The 22,467-nt window shown below is 36.6% G+C and overlaps 1 protein-coding gene across 1 annotated transcript; it reads right to left on the bottom strand.

The window, feature by feature from the left end:
• Positions 1–1,110: 1,110 nt before the first annotated feature.
• LOC149776791 (L-fucose dehydrogenase-like) lies at positions 1,111–21,122 on the bottom strand. Its single transcript, XM_089941480.1, has 9 exons — positions 21,011–21,122; positions 20,390–20,428; positions 19,365–19,462; positions 11,927–11,993; positions 9,941–10,032; positions 9,367–9,471; positions 8,891–8,958; positions 5,288–5,384; positions 1,111–2,250 (listed from the first exon to the last, which is right to left on the bottom strand). The coding sequence occupies exons 1-9, from the start codon at positions 21,099–21,101 to the stop codon at positions 2,098–2,100; spliced, it is 810 nt and encodes a 269-aa protein (XP_089797606.1). The 5' UTR covers positions 21,102–21,122; the 3' UTR covers positions 1,111–2,097.
• Between the last annotated feature and the right edge of the window lie 1,345 nt (positions 21,123–22,467).

Genomic DNA, 22,467 nt, shown 5'->3' with positions numbered 1-22,467 from the left:
ACAAGCGGATGCAAGCCTGCTCTATATTGTGCGATAATTAGTTCTTTAAAACAGTTTACAGTTACTAATGCAAAGCATAGTTGAAGATACTCTTGATAATGTGCTTAGAAATATATCAAATCATGAATTCGTGTTGAGAAAAGAAGTTGGAACTGCACATGCGTACTGAGATATAAACGAGTCCGACAAGGAAAAAGTAAAATATACGGAAACATTTAGAAGATACAAAATGTAGTAATTTGTTTATATAGATAACTGTTTTAAATATTAATTGAAAGTAATTACGTTCATGATTTTAAATGGATGTCTGTGTTTTTTTTTCTCGGGTGAAAAGAATTCCATGATATTTTATTACACTGTTGCAAACCATCAAAGCAATAAAATTCCATATACTTTAAGACGTATGTGCTATATAATCTTGAAGTTAATTGTAATTTAACACATATATAGCACTGTTGTTTGCAATAATGGAATTTAACACATATATAGCACTGTTGTTTGTAATAATGGAATTTAACACATAAATAGCACTGCTGTTTGTAATAATGGAATTTAACACATATATATAGCACTGTTGTTTGCAATAATGGAATTTAACACATAAATAGCACTGTTGTTTGCAATAATGGAATTTAACACATATATAGCACTGTTGTTTGCAATAATGGAATTTAACACATATATAGCACTGTTGTTTGCAATAATGGAATTTAACACATATATAGCACTGTTGTTTGCAATAATGGAATTTAACACATAAATAGCACTGTTGTTTGCAATAATGGAATTTAACACATATATAGCACTGTTGTTTGCAATAATGGAATTTAACACATATATAGCAATGTTGTTTGCAATAATGGAATTTAACACATAAATAGCACTGCTGTTTGTAATAATGGAATTTAACACATATATATATAACTGTTGTTTGCAATAATGGAATTTAACATATAAATAGCACTGTTGTTTGCAATAATGGAATTTAACACATATATAGCACTGTTGTTTGCAATAGTGGAATTTAACACATAAATAGCACTGTTGTTTGCAATAATGGAATTTAACACATAAATAGCACTGTTGTTTGCAATAATGGAATTTAACACATATATAGCACTGTTGTTTGCAGTAATGGAATTTAACACATATATAGCACTGTTGTTTGCAATAATGGAATTTAAGACATAGCTCATTATAAAATTTTATTTTCTGAAGTCCTAATTAACGTAATCCATATATATATCTAAAAAAAATACAAGACTGACATGTATATATATAAGTACTGGTATACTAAAGGTATTATGCTTATCTCTTGGCCACCTTGTTTGTACGTCTTTCTGTCTGTTAGTCTCTGATTGTTTCTAAGCATTTGCTCATTGTAATCATGTTCTATGATACGTTCACTGTTTTATATATATATATATATATATATATATATATATATATATATATATATATATATATATAATCTTCGTAGAGAGAATTTTAAGACGTCGAACGAATGTGGTTGCAAGAATGTATAGTTACAACCCATTTTTCATGAGTAGTGTAATTATTTATTATTTATACTGAAAGTAATTTATCAAGGTAATTAATGAATGATCACTAGTCACTTAGTTCAGCAGCTGAATGCTGTTTCTTAGAGTCAGGAAAGAACAAATCTTTCATACATACATACAGGATAGAACATTATTATTTAGCCACAGTTTAAATAATAAGGATACTGAATATTATTTTATGTTATTTCAGAGTTTGATTTGATGTGAATAAAAAAGCTAATGCCACTGTTTGTGTTTCCTTCAATCTACAAGTTGTGAATTCTCAACAAATAATGGTTAGTACCTAATCATGTGTGGAAGCTTGGCCTCATCCTGCTCCAGAAGAATAGTATACAACGATCGAGACAATCTGTGGCATTAATACAGAGTATACCTATTCAAATAATATATTTTGTGTACAAATTCCAGTACTACACGATTTGCATTATTAATGGAAAGCGTTAAAAAATCTCTTGACTGGTGGTCCTTATAAAAATACATCCTTAATAATAAAGAAATAAAGAATATCTCCGCTGCCGTTTGTTTCGAAGTGAGATCATTTGATGAGAGCAGCTGGATTCTTGACGCCATAATTCAGCTCAGCTCCTCCAGTTAAATTAAGATCTATCCCCGTACAAAAGGTGGCGTCAGCGGCCAGGAACAGACAGGCCAAACCGCACTCTTCTGCTGTACCAAATCTTCCTAACAACTGCAAAAGAATGAAACTTAAGTAGTTGTCCGCCTTGTATTGTTAAAGAACTTAATTTCTGTCAACTTGTATTAAAACGACATTTATTATCAGAGAATACTCAGGTTCCGCTAGATAACTGATGGAAGCAAACGTGTTCAGTGAGGTATCTTTTAACGGAATACAGGCATTCAGCTTCGGATTCCGGCATTAATGTCTTGGTAACAAAATGCACATTTCCTTTATGTGTGCTTTTCTACAGTGACGTTATTCCTCCGTGGGATGTTACTATTACTATATTATGTAAACACTTCATATCTAGATACAACTGAGAAAGTGTGGTACAATATGTCTAAGATTTAAAAACATAAAATAAGTACAATAATGTGAGACATGAAATGTAAATTGATTTTGCTGACTCGTTCTTCTCACTGATTCATGAAAATCTGAGAAATAATCAGAGAAATATAAGACAGAGAAGACAACTTCTCTAAATGGAGGCATGATTTCCACTGAAATTAAGAAGTTGTGGGATTGACGGAAGTTTATTGACATCGATTGAGGAGGATAATATCACAAATAGGACCCAGAGAATTATCGTCGGTAATAAATTCTCAAACATAAGGCAACCAACTGTAGGTGTATCACAGGGATCAGTTCTAGTTCCGTTCCTATTTCTTGTTTCTATTCATGACGAAGCGGATATTCTAAAATATATATCCCGATTATTTGTACATGGTTCTTTATCACAAGGTACATGTATATCGGTGATCTATTTTTCATCTAAATCATATTAAATGATGATCTTCAGAAATTTCCGATTTGGCCAAGTATGGCTAGTAAATTTCAGAAACGTTCCGATTGGGCCAAGTTATGGCTGGTACATTTCAGAAACGTTTCATATGGGCCAATATATGGTTAGTACTTTACAATTCCTCAAAATCATTGTGTCCTGTTTACTAACCGAAAAATAAAATCTATCATATCTTGGATTGTGAGGTAAAACCAAAATTAGTTGTTACTTCTCGTCATTTCGGAGTTACCATGGCATCAGCTGGATCTTGGTCTAATCATACTCAGCGAATAGTTCAATCTACGTCTATGGGTAGTAAGCACCCGAAGAAGTTTAAGCTAATCTTGTCTAACGATAATATCAGCGAAAATTGTTTTACTTGTATTCACAGGACCATAGTCTAGGAATTGAAATATGATCAACATGTACTATTGCCAAATCCGAAACAAAACTTGAAGAAACAAGAAGTCGAAGCTGCAACATTAGTTTCTGTTTTAACAAAATTATGCAAGTAGAGAAGCACTTTCGTTCGAAACATCCTGACATAACCTTGCAGTGAGACGAAACATACAAAAGCCTTTGTATTTAAAAATTATAGAATCATTAACAAACAACAATACCAGATCACACAGTGGACTTTCTACCATCATATGAATAAGATGCAGTAACCTTACAAGTTGGGAAACTCAATTTTGTGTAATTTCAATGTCTCCTTAACCGTTCCAACCTAAAGCCTATGATTAACACACGGGATGAACTACCTCACATGAAACTGTCCACCTCTCGGAATCTTTAGGAAATATATATCTAAAAATATGAGCTCATCCCCGGGCTATAGAGAGTGAGGCATTTGGCGGGCTTCTATTATATTAGCCCGATTAATACATATATATGCAATACTCAATTATGATTCATTTCTGATCCTTTCTGCTCTTGTGGATTTCCTTTTAACAATAGTCATACTTTTTCCTGAATGCAGATCCGGACGTTAATTCTCTCATATCAAAATGACATATGCAACAGGATAAGATATTGAAATGCAAAAATAATGCACACATGTGCAATAAAAACAAACAGATTTGCATATTTATAATCACAGACTCATTCAGGCACTGAGACTCTCTCTCTCTCTCTCTCTCTCTCTCTCTCTCTCTCATCCACATACCCATTTCAATTTGGTTTCATATATATCTGTCCTGCATGCTGGATATATACTTGCATAATGGAGAAGAATATGTAAGCTGTAACAACTAGCTTCCAATTATTTTGCCTTGTATATTAAAATTTTGGCAATAATTATATATTTAACCGAAACTGAAAGTATTCTCTGTACGACGATAGACTCATCACTACGACAAAATGGCTGGAACAAACGTGTTCGAAACAAGAATAAAATATTTATGTGTCTCATGCGATTGACATGGAGAATGAGGAAGCGAAGTAATTTGGGTTTGTTTCGTTTATTGTTCAACGGCACAAGAAAGCTTACATAATGAGGCAATCTGAGTTAAGTGAATTGCCCATGACCATTCCAAGGGCAGCCAAGTCACTCTGGTCTGGGCATGACTCGAAACCGTATCCTTCCAAATGCAAGTCCGAGAAGCAAGCCACTGAACTACGTCAGATTCTATGAGGTATACAATCAAGCGTTACGTTCCATTAATTAAAGTATGGTTTCTCATATTTAGAAGAAATATTCAAAGTGCTAGGGTGGCCGAGTGGTCTAAAGCGCTCTCCGTTACGGATCACTGCCATCTCACCTCTGTACGCGTGGGTTCTAGTCTCGGATTCAGCCAATGTGCGTATGTGAGAATGCTTGCCATTAGCTTCTCGTGTGTCAGTGGTTCTTTCCGGGGTTTTCCCGGGTTCTTCCTCCACCATTAATACTGGCCGCCATGTATAGCCTATCGTGTGCTGAAAAATGGCGTTAAACTTTCAACAACAACAACAACAACAACAACAAAGACGTGATAAGACATTTATAAGCACAATTTATCTAAATGCAATGATTTAGACAGTTGAAAAGATTCAATAAATTACGGCCTAATGATCTACAAATCAAGGTAATGTGTCGTACAAATACTTATTATGGAATTTTAATTATATTTGTACATCAGTCAGTACTTGAAATTCGATATTGATGGCAAAAGATGATTTAAATGATTTTTGCGGAAAACTAAATTTTAAAAAATGCACAAAGAACACGGGTGACATCCAAAAATAGTTTTTAAAGAAAAAAAAAGAAGAAGAAATGACTTAAATCACCTGTGAATTTTTCCCTTTTTCAATCTCTTCATTCGGGCTATCGGTCGTCTTGGCCATGTGATCCCATAGTGGAGTCCAGATGTTACCTGGAGAAATCCTACCAGATAATAATAATAATAATAATAATAATAAAAGAAAATACAGAAAGATATTGTGTATGGCGTGGATTGAGAACAAAAAGACACAATACACAATATCATATTGTTGGATATTTGAATGTCTTAGAAATATTAAACTAGAAACATAAAACGAGTCGTCACAACAAACATGGCGTATATGCAAGAGCTACTTAAGATTTGTAGCAATATACCGGATATGTCAGAATAGAAATGACATCTCTCATGGAAGTTCCTTGTCACCATCTGTGCACATAATTGCACTGATACATCTAATGAAAGTGTTGCGAAAGTACAAGGACAGCCAAAGAAGAACTCCATAAGACTCACCTTTAACTATTCATGAACAACTTAAAGTTCGAAAGGCGAAACTAGTTTCAGAAAAAAATCACTGGTTCAAACAGAAAGGATAGTTGACACAAATAACATGGCATCAAGGAATTTGAAATCGATAAATATATGACATTTAGTATTAGGAGTGGGAAACTAGTAAACTCGGATTGTATCAACTCCTGGAGAACCAGAGATTCGGAAAGTTAATGATACAAATACACGACGAGATTAAGTTTCAGATCGGTAAAGACTAAGTGGGAAGGATGAAGAAAGTTCTAGGCCGGAACTAAACGAAGACTGCACAGCCGCAGACACAAATACTCGGTAGTGTCAATTATCAGATACACGTCTTGAACAGCAGCCCGATTATGAATCTGATTCACTAGGTACACAGTCAGAATAAAACTTGACTAGAACGTTATTGCAAGCAATGGACAAAAATGACTCGAAAGCTAATTTTCATCAATGATGCACCGCACCAAAAGGCTGATGCAAACTGAGAGCACCTTCCAGGAGGATCGGCAGAATAGGCGTAATGTACTGAGGCAGCGATATAAATCTGAAGAAAATGAATTGCAAAACTGAAGAAAGATCTCTAACACAGATGAATAAAGAGTTCATTCCACGAGACAATAAGGGATACAATTAGTACTAGCATAGGATGCTGAAAACGAACATCAGATGTCGAAAAAAGACAATGTATGGGTAATTTAAAAGAGAAACAGAACATCAAGGTGGTGACATAGCCTGAAGATGACGTAAGCTTTGACCCAGCGCTCTAGATGAAAAAAAGAAAGTACAAAATCATTGGGTCTCATCATGGTGAAGTATATAATATGTAAATACGAAATCCATCACCTAATTACAGACTGCAGCAAACTAGCATAGTGTCAGGATAAGAAAATCACAATGACCAACTAACTCTAATGGTACACTGGCAGATGTCTCAAAATATGGCACGAAGTGCGCAGACAAGTGGTACAATATAATGGCAGTCAAAGTAGCTGAAAACACCAAGGTAAAAATCTTGTACCACTTCAAGCTCCAGGTTGACCACATAATAAAGCGCAAGGGACCAAATAAATAATGAACACAACAGTGCCTGAGGGATTTCGTGTCGAAGGTAAAAAATCAAGAGAAAGTAACAACGTAAAGCTACCTGGAGAGTTCTAGAAACCAGGCACAGGGATTATACAGTACTTCGAATTATAACAGAGTCATGGAAAACTGGATAGAGCACTGAAGCCACGGTTTATTGCAAAGCTTCCTGGTGATCACAGACCAAAGCAAGCGGAGATCAAAGCGAGATAGAGTACCCGAAATTCTCGAAATAGCGGATAATAACGAAGTAGGATGCAATGAAGGATAAAATCAAGAAGGTGCACATCCGAGGGTAAAGACAGTACATGTACATAGCTAAGTACTGGCGAAACAGTCACTCTAAAGGTAGTCTCAGTCATCAGGTATACAGCTGACATTGTGTATTGGACCAAGACTGAGTCTATAGTCTGAGGCAGAAAGAATAGAAAACTTATACATATTCGTGTATTATGTATATTTAATTTAATTTCTATTTGATTTAATTTAATTCTCTGTCAGTTTTAAAATTTTTTATACTTTTTTTACATGTCAAAATAATGCAGTTTTATTTACTAGGAACTCAATATTTTTTAAAAGAAAATAATTTGACTTAGACTCTTCAGTTGCAAATACCTAAAGCTGATCTAGTTCCCGACCTTAATATCAAAAATCACTGAGACAAGTAAACAACTTTTTTTTTTTTATCTTATTCTTAGAGTAAAATGATTGCTTTTGTCAAGGTCATACTGGGGCTACGCGCTTTTAGACGTAAATACTTCTCGAAGATTCTCAAATGTTGACGCTCATCCGGGAATTTGTTTTGCGTTTCAAGTTCAAGTTACTGTGTTCTTTTGTTGTGTCAGTTTGGAGCTATTTTAATGTTTATTCGAATTATTTGGATTCAAATGGATTAATTCTTTTTTCTGGAAATATATGAGTGCTCATACAGAATTCTTGGACAAAGACATTTCATTAATTCAAACACCAGATTATTGTTTGTGAATAACATAGAACTGTAGACATTCCAACACCACAAAGGATACAGCACACGTTATCACCTTCCATCTTGGATTTTTCGTCGGAACTCGAACTTGAATTCAATAGAACATTACCTTATTAGGACTTCTAAAATTTACTTCGTGGATTATTCTTGAATTATATTTTTTATTTGATTCTTAAAACCGTAAGTTCTTATTTTTTCATTTTTAGAGAATTTCCAGGGAAATAAATTGATTAATTTTTCATAGCTTGTTTATTTTTTCACTCTTTCTTTTGTTCCTGTTTATTTCAGCCTAAACAAGTAATATAAGACATGGTATATTGCACCAAGGGGCCGATTTCAACATAGGGGATAGACGGATGAGGCACGAAGAGTGCGGGAAGACCGTTTTGAGGCAGAGTACAGAAATTTGAAAAATATGTACGAAACAGTGAAGATTCCCCAGCAAAAGTTCAAGAAGAAGGTTTAAAATTATCGCTTGAGTGATAGAAACACCAACAAAAGCAATGACAACAAAAAGTACAAATGTTTCTTTTTTTCTCATATTTAAAAAAAAATGATTTTTCCCCGGCTTTAAAGAAACTCCATCTCGCGCCAGTGAAAACCATAGGAAATAAGGTTTTGATCTTGATGGAACAGTAGGTTATTTAGTTTCGAAAGTTATGGAGCTTGGTGACAGAAGAACATAATAATATTATTTAGTGTCGAATGTTTGGTGCTTGATGGCACAGACATATGAAGGTTATTTGGTGTCGAATGTGCATAGTCTAGGAACAAACCACAGTAGCCGACTGGACCGATCCTTTTGGACGCGATCCCGGCACCATTATCACAGAGCCACACCTGCTCAGCGAAATTAAGGACAGATATGAGCGTCATCCTTAAAAGGAAAGCTAGGGCAACGCCATCCAAAATTTTGAATGACCATCATGGCGACTAAACTAAACATTTTTTTAAAATTATCATTACAACTTCAGAAAAAAGAATCGTATGTACACTTATGCTCCTTTTTTGTAATTGGAATGGGCTGTTTATATATGATTACTTCAATTATCTGTATTTAGAAATACTCACGTATTGACACGGACACCGTATTTAGCTTCGTCTATTGCTAAGCCTCTCGTGAACGCTGATATTCCACCCTGCAAAATGGATGGTGATTTATAAGGGGAATCTTTCCTGCTTGACTATCACGCTATTTAGTATCTGATTGGAAATATAAATCTTATCAATTGTGGACAAAGAGATCATGGATGTTTCCACCAAGTATGTCATCGGAATAGCGATAAATAGCACCCTTGGCTCTTTTTTTATTCACTACTTTCATCTGCAAGTCATCGTTAATTCAGACGAACATTCGTCGCGGAGTTTTGTAAACAAAGTAACATTTATTTAGTGCTATCTCTTCTCTCCTTGTTTGGAAAAAAATATGAAACGATCAACAGTGATACAATCAAATACCAGTCACTCTTAATTTCTGAAAACTATATAACAGAGAGAGAGAGAGAGAGAGAGAGAAACAGAGAGAGAGAGAGAGAGAGAGAGTTTACCTTTGTTGACACGTAAGTGGTAGCATATTGTTGTCCAAGTGTATTTGCCATACTAGAAACATTTATGATGTTGCCTTGAGTTTTCCTTAGATGTGGAAGTGCATACTAAATGAGAATATATATATATTATATATATTGCTATTAATTTATTAATTTTGGTCCTGTTCAATTTGACGTTCAAAAATTTGCAATTTGAAGAGATGACATAGTCTGTTAGTTTCGCACTGTCATCTCACAAGTATTTTTGCGAGAAAAATAAACAAGATGAAGATCATAGTGAAACGTGTGCAAATCTTTATTATGTATTCGTTATAGGATAAAATCAGTGGGGTTATTCCTTATAGGATAAAATCAGTGGGGTTATTCGTTATAGGATAAAATCAGTGGGATTATACTCATGAATGCAAAAAACAGATCGTACAATTGCAAGATTCGAGATCATTAAAAAATCTACATCATTTATTCGTTCGAAATCGAACACCATTTTTCCGTGTCTAAGGCTAGAGTTAATTAGTCCATTTAATTAGTCCATAAAACTTGCTAGTAAATGAATTTCCTGGCGTATATTCCTCACCTTTGAAGTTACGAAGAAGCTGACTAAATTTATATTTAAAAGTTCTCTCAAGTCGTCCCCGGAAAATTGGTCAATTGGTTTGTAAGGAGGGTCTGAAAAAAAGTCGCTAAAATAACCAAAAACAAATACTATATTATGCAACATTCTAAGTTTACATCTCTTCATGTATACCATGACTAATTATATCGTGAAATGATTTAGAACGTATACCTTATACCATGACTTGCAACGCTTTTTTTTAAGGCTGGCTGATATTTAAATTTTTAAATATTAGGATCAATTAGTTAAAAATCGAGACCAAAGTATTTGATACGGCTCATGTATACTTGCTGGGGGGGGGGGGCAGGCATACATTTTACACGAAAAACGTAAATGAATATTATGTATTGTGGTTCCTATCCTACCAGTAGTTCCAAGACTGAAGACAATTTTGTTTTATATGTTGAGAAATATGACCACACCTTCAGATAAAAATCTGACTGGTAGTTTTTGAGGTAAAAAAAAATATCCTATGAATTTAACTATTATGATAGTTATAATTGACGAAGACGGCGCTACACCTGCAAACATTGTGTAAGCTTAGAATCTTTTAAAAAAAAAGTAGGATAAAATTTACTGGTTTCCATCAAATGAAACTGAGTTCAAATTATTTTGATACACCGAAGGATCCGAATGACAGGTTCCGTGACCATGTACAATGTTTATAGACTCGAATCATAATTATTAATTCCGGATTAGTCCAATATAGTCCCAGTCTATTTTTTTAAGTATTTTCCTCTCTTCTTTGGTGGGATCCTTTGCTTAGATTTAGGCATTCTTGGTACTAACTTAAAGGAAACTGCTTATTCTTTAGAATATGAGCATTATGTCGTCATTGTCTTTTTGGCGACGGTGCAAAGTGAGTAATCAGGAACTGATGTGGAATTAGAAGCGAAATCTGAGATCATTGGTTTATTGGTTTGTTTACGGTTCAGCATGTAAATTCTGCGGTGAAGCCTATGGCAGGAAATTAACCGGTGTTTCCTCTCTGAAGATAGACATAAAACAATTAATTTTACTATATGTTTCTCCACTGTGTGACAATCAATACAAATCTAATCTAAAATACCTTCAAAGATGAATTCACGGTGAAGTTCTTGTCAAAGGTTGAACTGCATTTTTTTGAGAGGCTGGACTGTCAACAGAGCAGCATGTAAACAGATTTCACTTCCGGATCATCATCAAGGCCTTATTACTCAATATGCACTGTCGCCGAAATACACAAGGATAAACACACCCTGAGCTCATATTCTCAAGAATAAGCAATTACCTTTAAACCCCTAACAAAAATGCGTAAATCTAATTCTTCTATCACCACCAAAATGAGGGAGGAAATTTTATTCTAAAAATAGACTAGAACTACATTCGTGGTACTGAACCGGAACTATTAATTGTGGCCTGATTCCAGATACCAAGATTAACATATGATTTATTATGATTCGGGCATCCTGGAAAGTTCATTACTGACAAACAAAATGCAGAGATTCGATAGAGAAAATAACTGTGACCGGAGTCAGTGTGAAAAAGCTATAAACAAATATCCTAATACTGTAGTATTGCTAAACTGACTTGTGTATTTAACTTACGGATTTTACATCTTGGTCAGTTGTCCATGTAACATTAATACCCTTTGGATCTTCTCAAACTTCAGACTTTTAATTTACAGCTTGCATCAGCGATTGAAAACGCTAACCCTATTTCTTTCCACGCTAACTGTGACCTTGGATCTGTGGTGTCTTAATCGCATTCATCAGCTATGTCTCCCACTTAATGTGTTGCGATTTTTTAAAATATATTTAAGAGCAGCAGGACATACTATCGAGACAAAATTATAAGATACCAGTCTCCCTCTACATAAATAGAGGTGGAGCCGTGGAAATTATAAACTGCAGCGTTTATTTTTAAAATCGTAAATTGACAAGAAATCTCTGCATGATTCCTACATACGTGTTCCTGCGTTGTTGATAAGACAGTCTATGCGACCATACATCTTAACCGTTTTCTCCACCAAATTCTGAAATGATGATTGTATTAGGCATGAGTTATGTAAATTACTTGCTAGGTGTGTTACGGAAAAGTAGTTATGGTAAAGAACATAGTAATTGTATTAGGTACGAGTAGTTGTGTAAATTACATGCTAGGTGTGTTAGGGATGAGTAGTTATGGTAAAGTGCATGCTAATTATATTAGGTAGGAGTAGTTGTGTAAATTACACGATAGGTGTGTTAGGGATGAGGAGTTATGGTAATTATCTGTTAACATTATTACGGAGGAGTAGTTATGGCTAATTATAGTTTGGGTGTGTTGTGAATGCATAGTTGTGGTAAAGTACATACTAATTGTATTATGTATGAATAGTTGTGCATATTACTTGCTAGGTATATTAGGGATGATCAGTTTGGTAAAATACTTGCTAACTGTATTTTAGTTACGGTAAATTGCAATCTGCATGTGTTATGGATTAGTAGTTACGGTAAATCAATGAACAGTTATGGTAGATTCCGTGCTAACTGTTTTAGGGAATGAGTAGTTATATTAAATTTATATGCCACTTCTATTAATGATGAGTAGGTATGGTAATATACATTTCAGTTGCATTAAGCATGAGTAGGTATGGTACATTATACGCCAATTGTATTAGGCATTAGTGGGTACTATAAATTACATGTCAGTTGTATTAGGGATAAATAGGTATAATAAATTACATGGCAATTGTACTAGGGATAAGTAGATTTGGTAAATTGCATGCCAATTGTAATAGGGATGAGTAGGTATGGTAAATTACATGACATTTGTATTGAGATAAGTAGGTATAGTAAATTACATGATATTTGTATTGGGATGGGTAGTATTAGGTCCATTCCAGCACAATAATAGTCCATTGTGACTTAAATATTTGTGCAATTTATACAGGACAAGCATTAGGCGCAGCACGTGATAATTGTATAAATTTTCAGTCCATTTCTCAAGTTTATAAAACGATGTCAAATTTGGTTTTCTTGTGCAAATCCGATGAGCCTCCTTTTAATTTTCTCCACATTTTTATTTCTCTCATTATCTTTTGCCTTTCCTCCAGTATTATAGCGCTTCAATATCGTTAACGGCATATACATATGTCTTTTAAATTTCGTTATATTTTGTATTCTCTTTTCTTCATACACGCTATCAATGTGTCGCTCTGTAGCATTTGTACCATCTTACTATTTCCTGCACCTTCAGTTCAAATTGTCTCTGAGACAACTGGAATTATCCCACAAAATTCAATACTGATTGCGCCATTTATTTGCGATGTTTCAATTTCAAATACTAATACGTTATGAACGAAAGCATTGTACTGTTTAACCATCTTGCTATCACGATTTTTGTATATGATGACACTTCGGTTGCAAAATGATACTTAGATGACAAAGGGAAACTCACACTAAACCTCCATTTTGAACGTGGCACTAGAGTACAAGGGGAATTTAAGATTAGACCATAGGTTTAACGTTTGTACGGCGCAGTTGGTACCAGGGTAAATGTAATGTTAAAAATATCACAAGTTTAAATACCAAGCTTCCCTTTGTACCCATAATTACAAAAATGACATATAGGGTACAAGAAAAAATGTCATGTTATAAACGTACAAAGGTTGAAAAGGAGATGAAAATGAGGAGACAAATGGATAACAGTATGTGAAAAACACCGACACTGGCTGACCAGTACCCACACATACTGGCCATCATTTATACCAGAAGTGCCGTCAGACAACGGATGACACAATAGACGAACACACCACTATAAATAATCTGGGGCCGTTTTGAAACTGACTTTGAGGATCCACCAATCAGAACTCGTGGAACATATTTCAGCCTGCCTCCAGTGGTGATTATCAGATGTAGTTGCTACTGTGAGAAATTCAGCAATTGGGAGCAACGCATTTATCGTGGCGAGAGATGGCGTGACTCTAGTTTCGAGCCCTTGTGTTCCTGAATGACAAAATCGATTCAGCTTCATATGCAGAGATGAGCATTGGTGATTCTTGTGAGACATGTCACGAAATAATTCCTACAAAAGACACGTATTTGTAGATTACTGAACGTGTCTAAAAGATGTGGACCGAATATTTACAACCAATTCCAAAGAAAGACACGTTTGCCCAAGAAAGAAAGGACGCCGTATTCGTTGTCAAGTTGTCGAGTTGGATCATCACTGTTATATTAAGAGATATAACAATGATATTAAGGAATTGCCAGAAACAGACCTTCTCCTCTTTTCTAATTTGAATGTTCTCAAGAGACCGGAATCTGCATTCCTTATGTTTGTTTGGTTCAACGCGATTGTCACAACCGTATTTATCATTGCCGGAATTGTAGTGTGCTCCCAGGCAGACTAAAAAAAATAACTTATGGCTTCCATACTTTTTCTGATTTAGCTTAGTGGGTTTTAGGCCCCACGGACGAAACGTGGAACGAAATTGAGGTGTAATATACGACAGCTGTCATCAATACCTTACCGTCACTGCTCACACTTTCTCGTGTTACTGTGGACAGTTTCTTTTAAAACATTTTGCAGAACAAGGAACCGAATTTTCAAAAGTCACTATGCATTGATCCAAATTAATTTACATGAAAGTTGGGCACATACAATTTACAGATACCATGAGCTATTTGACCATGCCTTTGACTGAATGCCCAAAATGTTTGGAATGTAGGATGCTGGTTACAACTTGTGCTAAAGTCAAGACAAGTAGATAGAACTTGTCAGAAATGGCAACGAAAGGAAGATTCGTAATGGTTGGGATTTGGACATCCCACAGATCGCGTTTTATTTCATAGATGTCTTATATGTTATCCCCACCGAGAACTTATACATCCTTTGACAGAGTTGATAACACCGTATTACAAATATTTTTGTTATTGTTTTCCTAAGTTGTGTTATTTCCTAATAGCTTATGCCTCAAAAGTATAGAAAATGGATATTATTCCCCACAAACTTTGCTTTTGTGACCAGGACAGTGATATTTTGAAATTTACCTATTTTCCAGAACATTCCAGATAGAATCAGTGCTGAGTAAACTTGGAGTAACTTCTAGAACTTTCTAGAACTTTCCAGTAATATAAATAGTAATATAAATAGTAATATAAATACAGGGGCCTTAAGCCCACCAGTTCAGTTAGTTCTAGCTGCCTAAGTGGATACATATCTGCATTTTTCTGAGATGGCATCAAGAGGTTGCAAGCATCCGGCAGACGCACTTTGCTGTGTCTGCGCCCAATTTATCAAAACAAGATCGAAGGAACTCCGTGGAAGTATCTGCTAAGATGTGTGAGGTCTACAAGGGATATTTCGGCATACCTGTCGGGGATTAAGACAACCCATGGGCACCTCATTTCACCTGCGAGCACTGCGAAAAACTCTGGAAGGTAATATGGACAATTTTGCGCCGAAATTATAAAATTTGTTAAAATTTTGAAACTGTAAAAGTTTTTAATTTTAAAATGTTTTACAATTTTCAATGTTACTGACCAAACACACCATATATGAAAAATGTTACGAGAATCTCTTACACATTAGCCATGGGTGAAATAAATGTATTTTTGTAGGATGGTACAGAGGGGAAAAGAGGGCCATTAAGTTCGCTATCCCAAGAATTTGGCGGGAACCCACTGACCACTCAAGCAACTGCTACTTCTGCATGGTGGACCTTTCCAAACGCCGGACTGGCAAAAATGCACCTTCCTTAATCCATCTCCCCAGTGCCACACTGCCCTGAGTTCTCCGTACCTACTCCTCTGGAAAAGAGAGTAGCCGTCTTTAGAAGAGATCAGCAAGTCAGAGAGCGAGGAATACGTTGTAGATCCAGATGACAATTTCAGACGCAGAGCGAAGGAGAGTAACCCATACTACTCCAACCAAAAAGACCTCAACGACTTGATCAGAGATCTTAGTCTCACCAAGTCCAATGCCGAGCTTTTGATGTCTAGGCTCAAGCAAGTCGCAGATCAGATGAAACGTCACCAAGCTTTTTCCAGCTTCTTTGCTCGTCAAGATGGGCTCTGCTTCTGCCACAATGTGACTAATATGTTCGGGTCAATCGGAATCGCCTGTAAACAGAATGAGTGGTTCCTCTTCACTGACAGTTCATCCAGGAGCCTCAAAGCCGTGCTGCCCCATAATGGGAACAAGTACCCGTCTCTTCCCCTGCCTCACTCGGTGCACCACAAAGAGGATTACAACAGCATCAAGACCTTGCTGGACACCTTGAAGTATGAGGAGTACGGCTGGGAGGTCGTCGGAAACTTCAAAATAATGACATTCCTGATGGGTCTCCAAGTCGGTTTTACTAAATTTCCCTGCAATCTTGGGACAGCAAGGACACCAAGGAGCACTACCACAGGCGGGACTGGCCAAAGCGGACCGAGTTCTGTGTGGGGAGGAACAACGTCAAGTCGGAGTCACTGGTGGATCCCCGGAAGGTGCTGCACATCAAATTGGGCCTTACGAAACAATTTATCAGAGCTTCAGATAAGGAGTCGGCAGCCTTTAAATACCTTCAAGACTTCTTCCCTAAGCTGTCTGAGGCAAAGATCAAAACCGATGTCTTCGTCGGACCACAGATAAAGAAGATAGTGGAGTGCAATGAATTCCCCAAGTAGCTCACTAGTAAGGAGAAAGCGGCTTGGAACAGCTTTTTTCACAGTGGTTCGGGGCTTCCTGGGGAATCATAAGGCCGAAAACTTTGTGGAGCTGGTTCAGACTCAGGTGAAGAATTACTGTACTATGGGCTGCAGGATGTCCCTCAAAGTCCATATTCTTGATTCTCATCTTGATAAATTCAAGACGAACAATGGAAGCGTACTCGGAGAAGCTAAGTGAGCGCTTTCCACTAGGATATACTGGACTTTGAACGCCGCTACCAATGATGGTATAATGAGAACATGATGGGAGACTGCATTTGGGGGCTGATTCGTGAAAGTGATTTACAGTATAATCGTAAATCTCGAAAAACTACTGTTAATTTTGATTCGTATGTTGTTATGTCTGACTTTATGTGAACGAAAAGACACAAATTCGCCCGTTTTGTCATTGGAAATATGTAAATTCCAAAATATCACTGTCCTGGTCACAAAAGCAAAGTTTGTGGGGAATAATAGTGTAGCGGTTGCTACTGGTGGTGGTGTTGTGATATTGTACCTTCTTACAAGGTGTCCGCTTTATTTGGCTATCATTATCTAGAGAGTTATCGCCCTCGGTATTGTTGCCCGGATCAAATAAATATTAAAATGAAGTGTGAAACTTATAGATGGAACAAATAGAGAGCTGAGCAGGTAAATAGAAAAGAATAACACGTACACGGAAAAACAAAAATTTAATCAATTACATAAACAACTGTGATAATTCATTACATTAGGAAGATACACTTCTTTTGCAAATAAATTTTTCACCGAAATTCAAAACACAAATATATTTATATAAATAGCCGATCTGTTTTAAATGATAGAATTAGTTCATTATATAATCGAGTGAACGACCGAACTAATTGCCTTGTACAATTTCATAACCTGCTTATTCCGGTCCACTCCAACTTTACCATGGTGGTTCCTCTAGGTCCATTCACTTTTCCCCTTTTCCGATCTCCCTACTGTCTCGCCTCTTTTCGGCCCTCAAACTTTGTGTGGGTAGGTGGATACGTAAGTACATAGACACGTAGATACTTGGATAAGTAGGTACGTATATACGTCAGTAGAGACTTCAGTGGATACGTCCGTGGAGCTATTTTCCTTTTCAAATAAACAGACAAAGCAACCTAAATCTTCTGTCAGAAGTCCTACTGGGAACAGATCATTACTCCCCTCTCGTTATGTCAGATATCGTTCATCGGAATTCAAACAGACCAAAGGCTATCTGGTCAAGCTAAGCATGGCAGACCATTAACACACCTAGTTTCACACGATTAATGTTCTTCCTAATGGCTAATCCCTCCTGCTCACATTAACATCACACGAGACATAACAGTTCCGTTCTCGTCTCAATTACACAAATGAATGATTAAAATTCATTATATGGAATTAACTACGTTATTTTCAGCGAATACACACATTCAAGTCTTTATCATACGTGAAATCATCTAAGATCGGAGAATTCACATGGACTCTCGTAACTCGTATCAACTAAAGTAATACATGATTTCTTAGATTCCTATAACAATCAAGACGAGAAATTCAAACAATTCATCAAACTTATATAAAGAGAATCATTGAACGAATTCAGATAGGTGAACTCACATTTATACTCATATCAATACTATTGGTCTACGGATTTAAACAAATAAATTCATGCAAATATAAACAATTAAATTCAAGCAAAGCATTATATTGGAACGAATTACATGAAATTGACGCAAATACCTTGTGCTTTCAAGCTTTGTTGGCTTCTACCGCCAAAATTGTGTCCATTGACTTTCCAGACATCCGGTCCCTTTGACCAATGCTTTGCTAGAGAATTTCTTCAAAATTCACTTTCGGAGTCTCATAATTTTTACTCTTGCAGGAAAGATGCAGACTGATTAGACTTTTCGACGAGGGCAATTTAACCCCAAGAATTTTCGTGTGGGAACCACGCCCCTTATTTAGCGTAACCATTTAGGATTAAATATATTTACTGCCTTTTATAACTAGGCGCCAAAATCGCGGTCAGCATGACTTATAGTATTCCAAACAACAGATCTGGAAAAACTCAGATTCTGACAGTTCCGATATAAAATCGAAGTTAACCTTCCCTTTTCTAGTCGTCAAACGGTTAAGTAAACGAATTCTAAGTTAACAATCACTTCCACTCCCGACACAGACATTAGACATCATTGCAGTATAGAAATTTAACAAGCACCTGTCCCCATAAATCTAATTAATTGTTCTCTGGCCCAAATTAATGTGCCCTTCATAGATCGACAGAAATTTGCATCCTTACAAATCCCCATTTTCTATACATTTTAGACACAAGCAATTACGAAATAATACTTACTGCCCAGGAAAAAAAATTGTGTTACATATTGTAATGGAATATTTGTACGACAAATGTGAGGAAGGCAATCAAAGTCTGAAAAATTGCCAGGTACCCGGAGAAGACAGAGTTTGTGCGTAAGTCCTAAAAGTATAAAAGGGAACCCAAAATATCCCTTGTGGCAGACTCTTCCGACAATATGGAACAGCAAATATATAACAAAGGAATGGAAAACATGCATAATAGTAAGATCCATAGGAAAAGTCACCTTGGAAAGTACAAGAAGAGATTATTAAACTGTTCTCTCGTCAGCAGTCTTCAGGCGCATCATCTAAGGAGAATCATAGCCATCATCAATGATCACAACCATCAAACGAAAACGAGTCTAGGTGTTGCTACTAACCTTACAGTCCTCTTCCTTGGCCATGTCGCACTGGACGAAGAACGCCTGCCCAGCACCTTTAGCATTCATTTCTTCTTCCAACTTTTTCCCTTCGCTCTCTTAAGTAGACATTGATACAATATATTCTGCACGGGTCTTTTTAATGGTTTATAATAGTTTAGATAGCCTTTAAGAAGCTGGTCTATCAAACAAGTTTATCCCATTCATGTTCACATGATTTGCGATTTTACGTGACTCAACTTGAGAACCGGAGGAAATCAACAAACTTCAATGTCAACCACTTTCCCTTTCAGATACCGGAATTCTTAAATGGTCGTGGAATTCAGTGTGTGTGTGTGTGTGTGTGTGTGTGTGTGTGATTTGGATTTTTAAAATCCAATTTTCAGTCATATCGCTACGATGTCTGCAGTGTGGCAGTGTATAGTGATGTCTAGCACACATGTAGCATCATGTCCCACCCAGTCACATTATCCAGACACCAGGCCGACCAGTCCTAACACTAACATCTAAATGCTGAGCGCCAAGCGAGGCAGCTGTAAGTACCATTTTTGTAAGTCTTTGGTATGACTCGGCCGGGGATCGAACCTACGACCTCACGCATACGAGGCGGACGCTCTAACCACTAGGCTACCGAAGCGGTCGTGGAATTCAGAACCGCAAAGCGAGAGCTTTACCTTCGCGGTATTTAGAACCGCACTTGATATTCCTGATTATAATGAATATATTTGCTTATGTTTTAACAGCGAGCTAATGAAAAATTACCAGGTGACGTATTGTTTACTTAAGTTTTCATGCCAAAATTTTAGCTTCAAAAATATATATCAAAATTAGTAGAAAGCTTTTTTTCATATTTTCTCCTATAACATGACATAACTACTTCATGGGTGATGTTTCAAAAATACAACCAACTTATTTTCTAAAGAGTTCTGATAATCACGTTAAATTTTGTGTGCTTCTAACGACGGTTCTTAGATAGAATTATTTATTGAATTATGTGAAGAACAAGGCGAAGAAATAATCCTTACCTCCTCTAGAGCAGAACACAACGGTTGAACCATTTCGAACTATAAAAGGTATTCATAAAATATTAGGATGAATCTTCTGTAACACAAACTTCTCTGCTTTCATTCTCAAATCAAATTAAAGGAAAATATCGTATTAGTTCTATAGAAATCAGTTGGTATTTTCAGGTTGAGACATTTACCGTGGAATTTTGTTCATTAAGTTAATAATTGTTGCACGCATTGAATGGCGCGTGGTACTGGTTTGCAACTGAAGCGCTATCTCGCTCCCCTATTATTCAGCCATTACACTTCTCCTTGCTCAATTATTCACTCACTTTCACTATTCCTTGCAGAGCTACCCGCTAATTCAACTCACACCCGCGAAACTCACTTTAACTCTTGCTCGCCGATCGTTTACTAAAATGCATTTTCGCTCGCTCTATCACTCGAAACCTACACAAGTGCTTGCCCCTCTCACCACTAGCACTCTTGCTCATTTTCTGACTCGTACAAGTTCATCAACTTATCATCACATCCACTGAACCAACCAAACATTCGATCACTGATTCACCTATTCACTAACTTATTTACCAATGCACTCATCAACCCATTCATGGTTCATTGTGCAGATGAATGACTTACCAAAAACCTCCACGCAGCCCCGTCCAATACCCTTGCTCCCACCGGTAACTAGGGTGACTTTGTCCTTGTAGCGAAATCCTCCTGCCGCCATCGATATTATTTCCTATTTTTTTATTATATTGACAATAAAATGCGCTTCATTAAACATATAGCGATAGGTTAATAGATGCGCTGTAAAAGACGTATGCATGCAGATTTAGACATACAAGATTATTTCTTATGCAAGTGTATAAACCTTAAGTTTGCACCAATGCAAAATGAGGGCCTTAAGACACTTAACTTGAAGTCAATAGTATTTTTATCTTAAATATGAGCGAACATTTTCGATTTTAAAGGCCAAGGTTCAAACCGACAGGTTGGGCTGGAAAGAATAAGTGTCATATCTTTCACGTGTGAAATGACTGGTCCAGGAGATGGAACTTCGTTATTTACCCAAATTAAATAAATCTGAAAATCCTCTCGTGTATTTGTTGATTATGAGGTGCACGGAGCTGAGGTTAATTAGCAGATCAACAATGATAGGTGAAAGTCATGTGTCAAATCTCAACTGTCAATTACTGCATCAGATATGACCTAGGCCAGAGCGGTCAACTACAGCCCAGCGGGTCATTATTTTTTGTTGTTGTTGTCATTCGCGGTCATACAGAAAGTACAGTTCTATAATTATAGAATAATTACTGTAATAAATAGCATGTACAGCCCACGAACTGTACATGTTTGGTCCATGTGACTCACGATGTTGAAGGTGTTGGACCAGCCTGACCTAGGCTAACGAGTAAGGTAGCTCCAGATTAGATGCAGTAGCAGCAGGGGGGGCGAATCGGACATTTTGTCCAATCGTTATTTTGCTTAATTATTACTTTCTGCACTCAACGATCTAGTGTCGTCAGCGCCTGGTAAAAAAAAAACGACGTCGGTCCATCCTACACGATGGTGACGTCATTTGGTTTAATTAACACCTTCTGCGCGCCGATCCCCAGCGTCGTCAGCGTCCGGTAAGCACATCGACGACCGCGTCGATGTCATCGCCCCCCCTGCTGCTAAGAAGTTATTTACAGTGAAAATTATTTACAACTAACCGAATATTTGGTCAAGTCCGATACGATATCGTGTGCGAGGATCATGTAAATTTATCGTTACGAATCCATGTGGGGTCGACTGAGCATGACTAAAAAAGTTTCGAAAAACATTAAAGTCCATGTCACCGCCGCACCATGTCTGCCAAATATTTCGTAGCGTGTGTGTATCAACGCCGTTGAACACAGCAAGAATATTACAGTTGTCTCTAATTACTTTTGGAATCTGAGTGTATCGTTGAGTGACATATATCACGTCAGTGTTTTTATGCCTGCCTCTGGAAAATATCCTAGCTGGGTTTTTTTGATTGTCTAACATAACATCATCGTACACGACTAGATTGTTAACGTCGCCATCAATATCATCAATACCCGGTGCAT

This window comes from Sinohyriopsis cumingii, chromosome 18 (assembly GCF_028554795.1).
Source record: "Sinohyriopsis cumingii isolate HCF-2022 chromosome 18, ASM2855479v2, whole genome shotgun sequence".
NCBI lineage: Eukaryota > Metazoa > Mollusca > Bivalvia > Unionida > Unionidae > Sinohyriopsis > Sinohyriopsis cumingii.
Note: the sequence above shows the minus strand (reverse complement) of the source record. Positions and strands in the feature narration are given on the sequence as shown.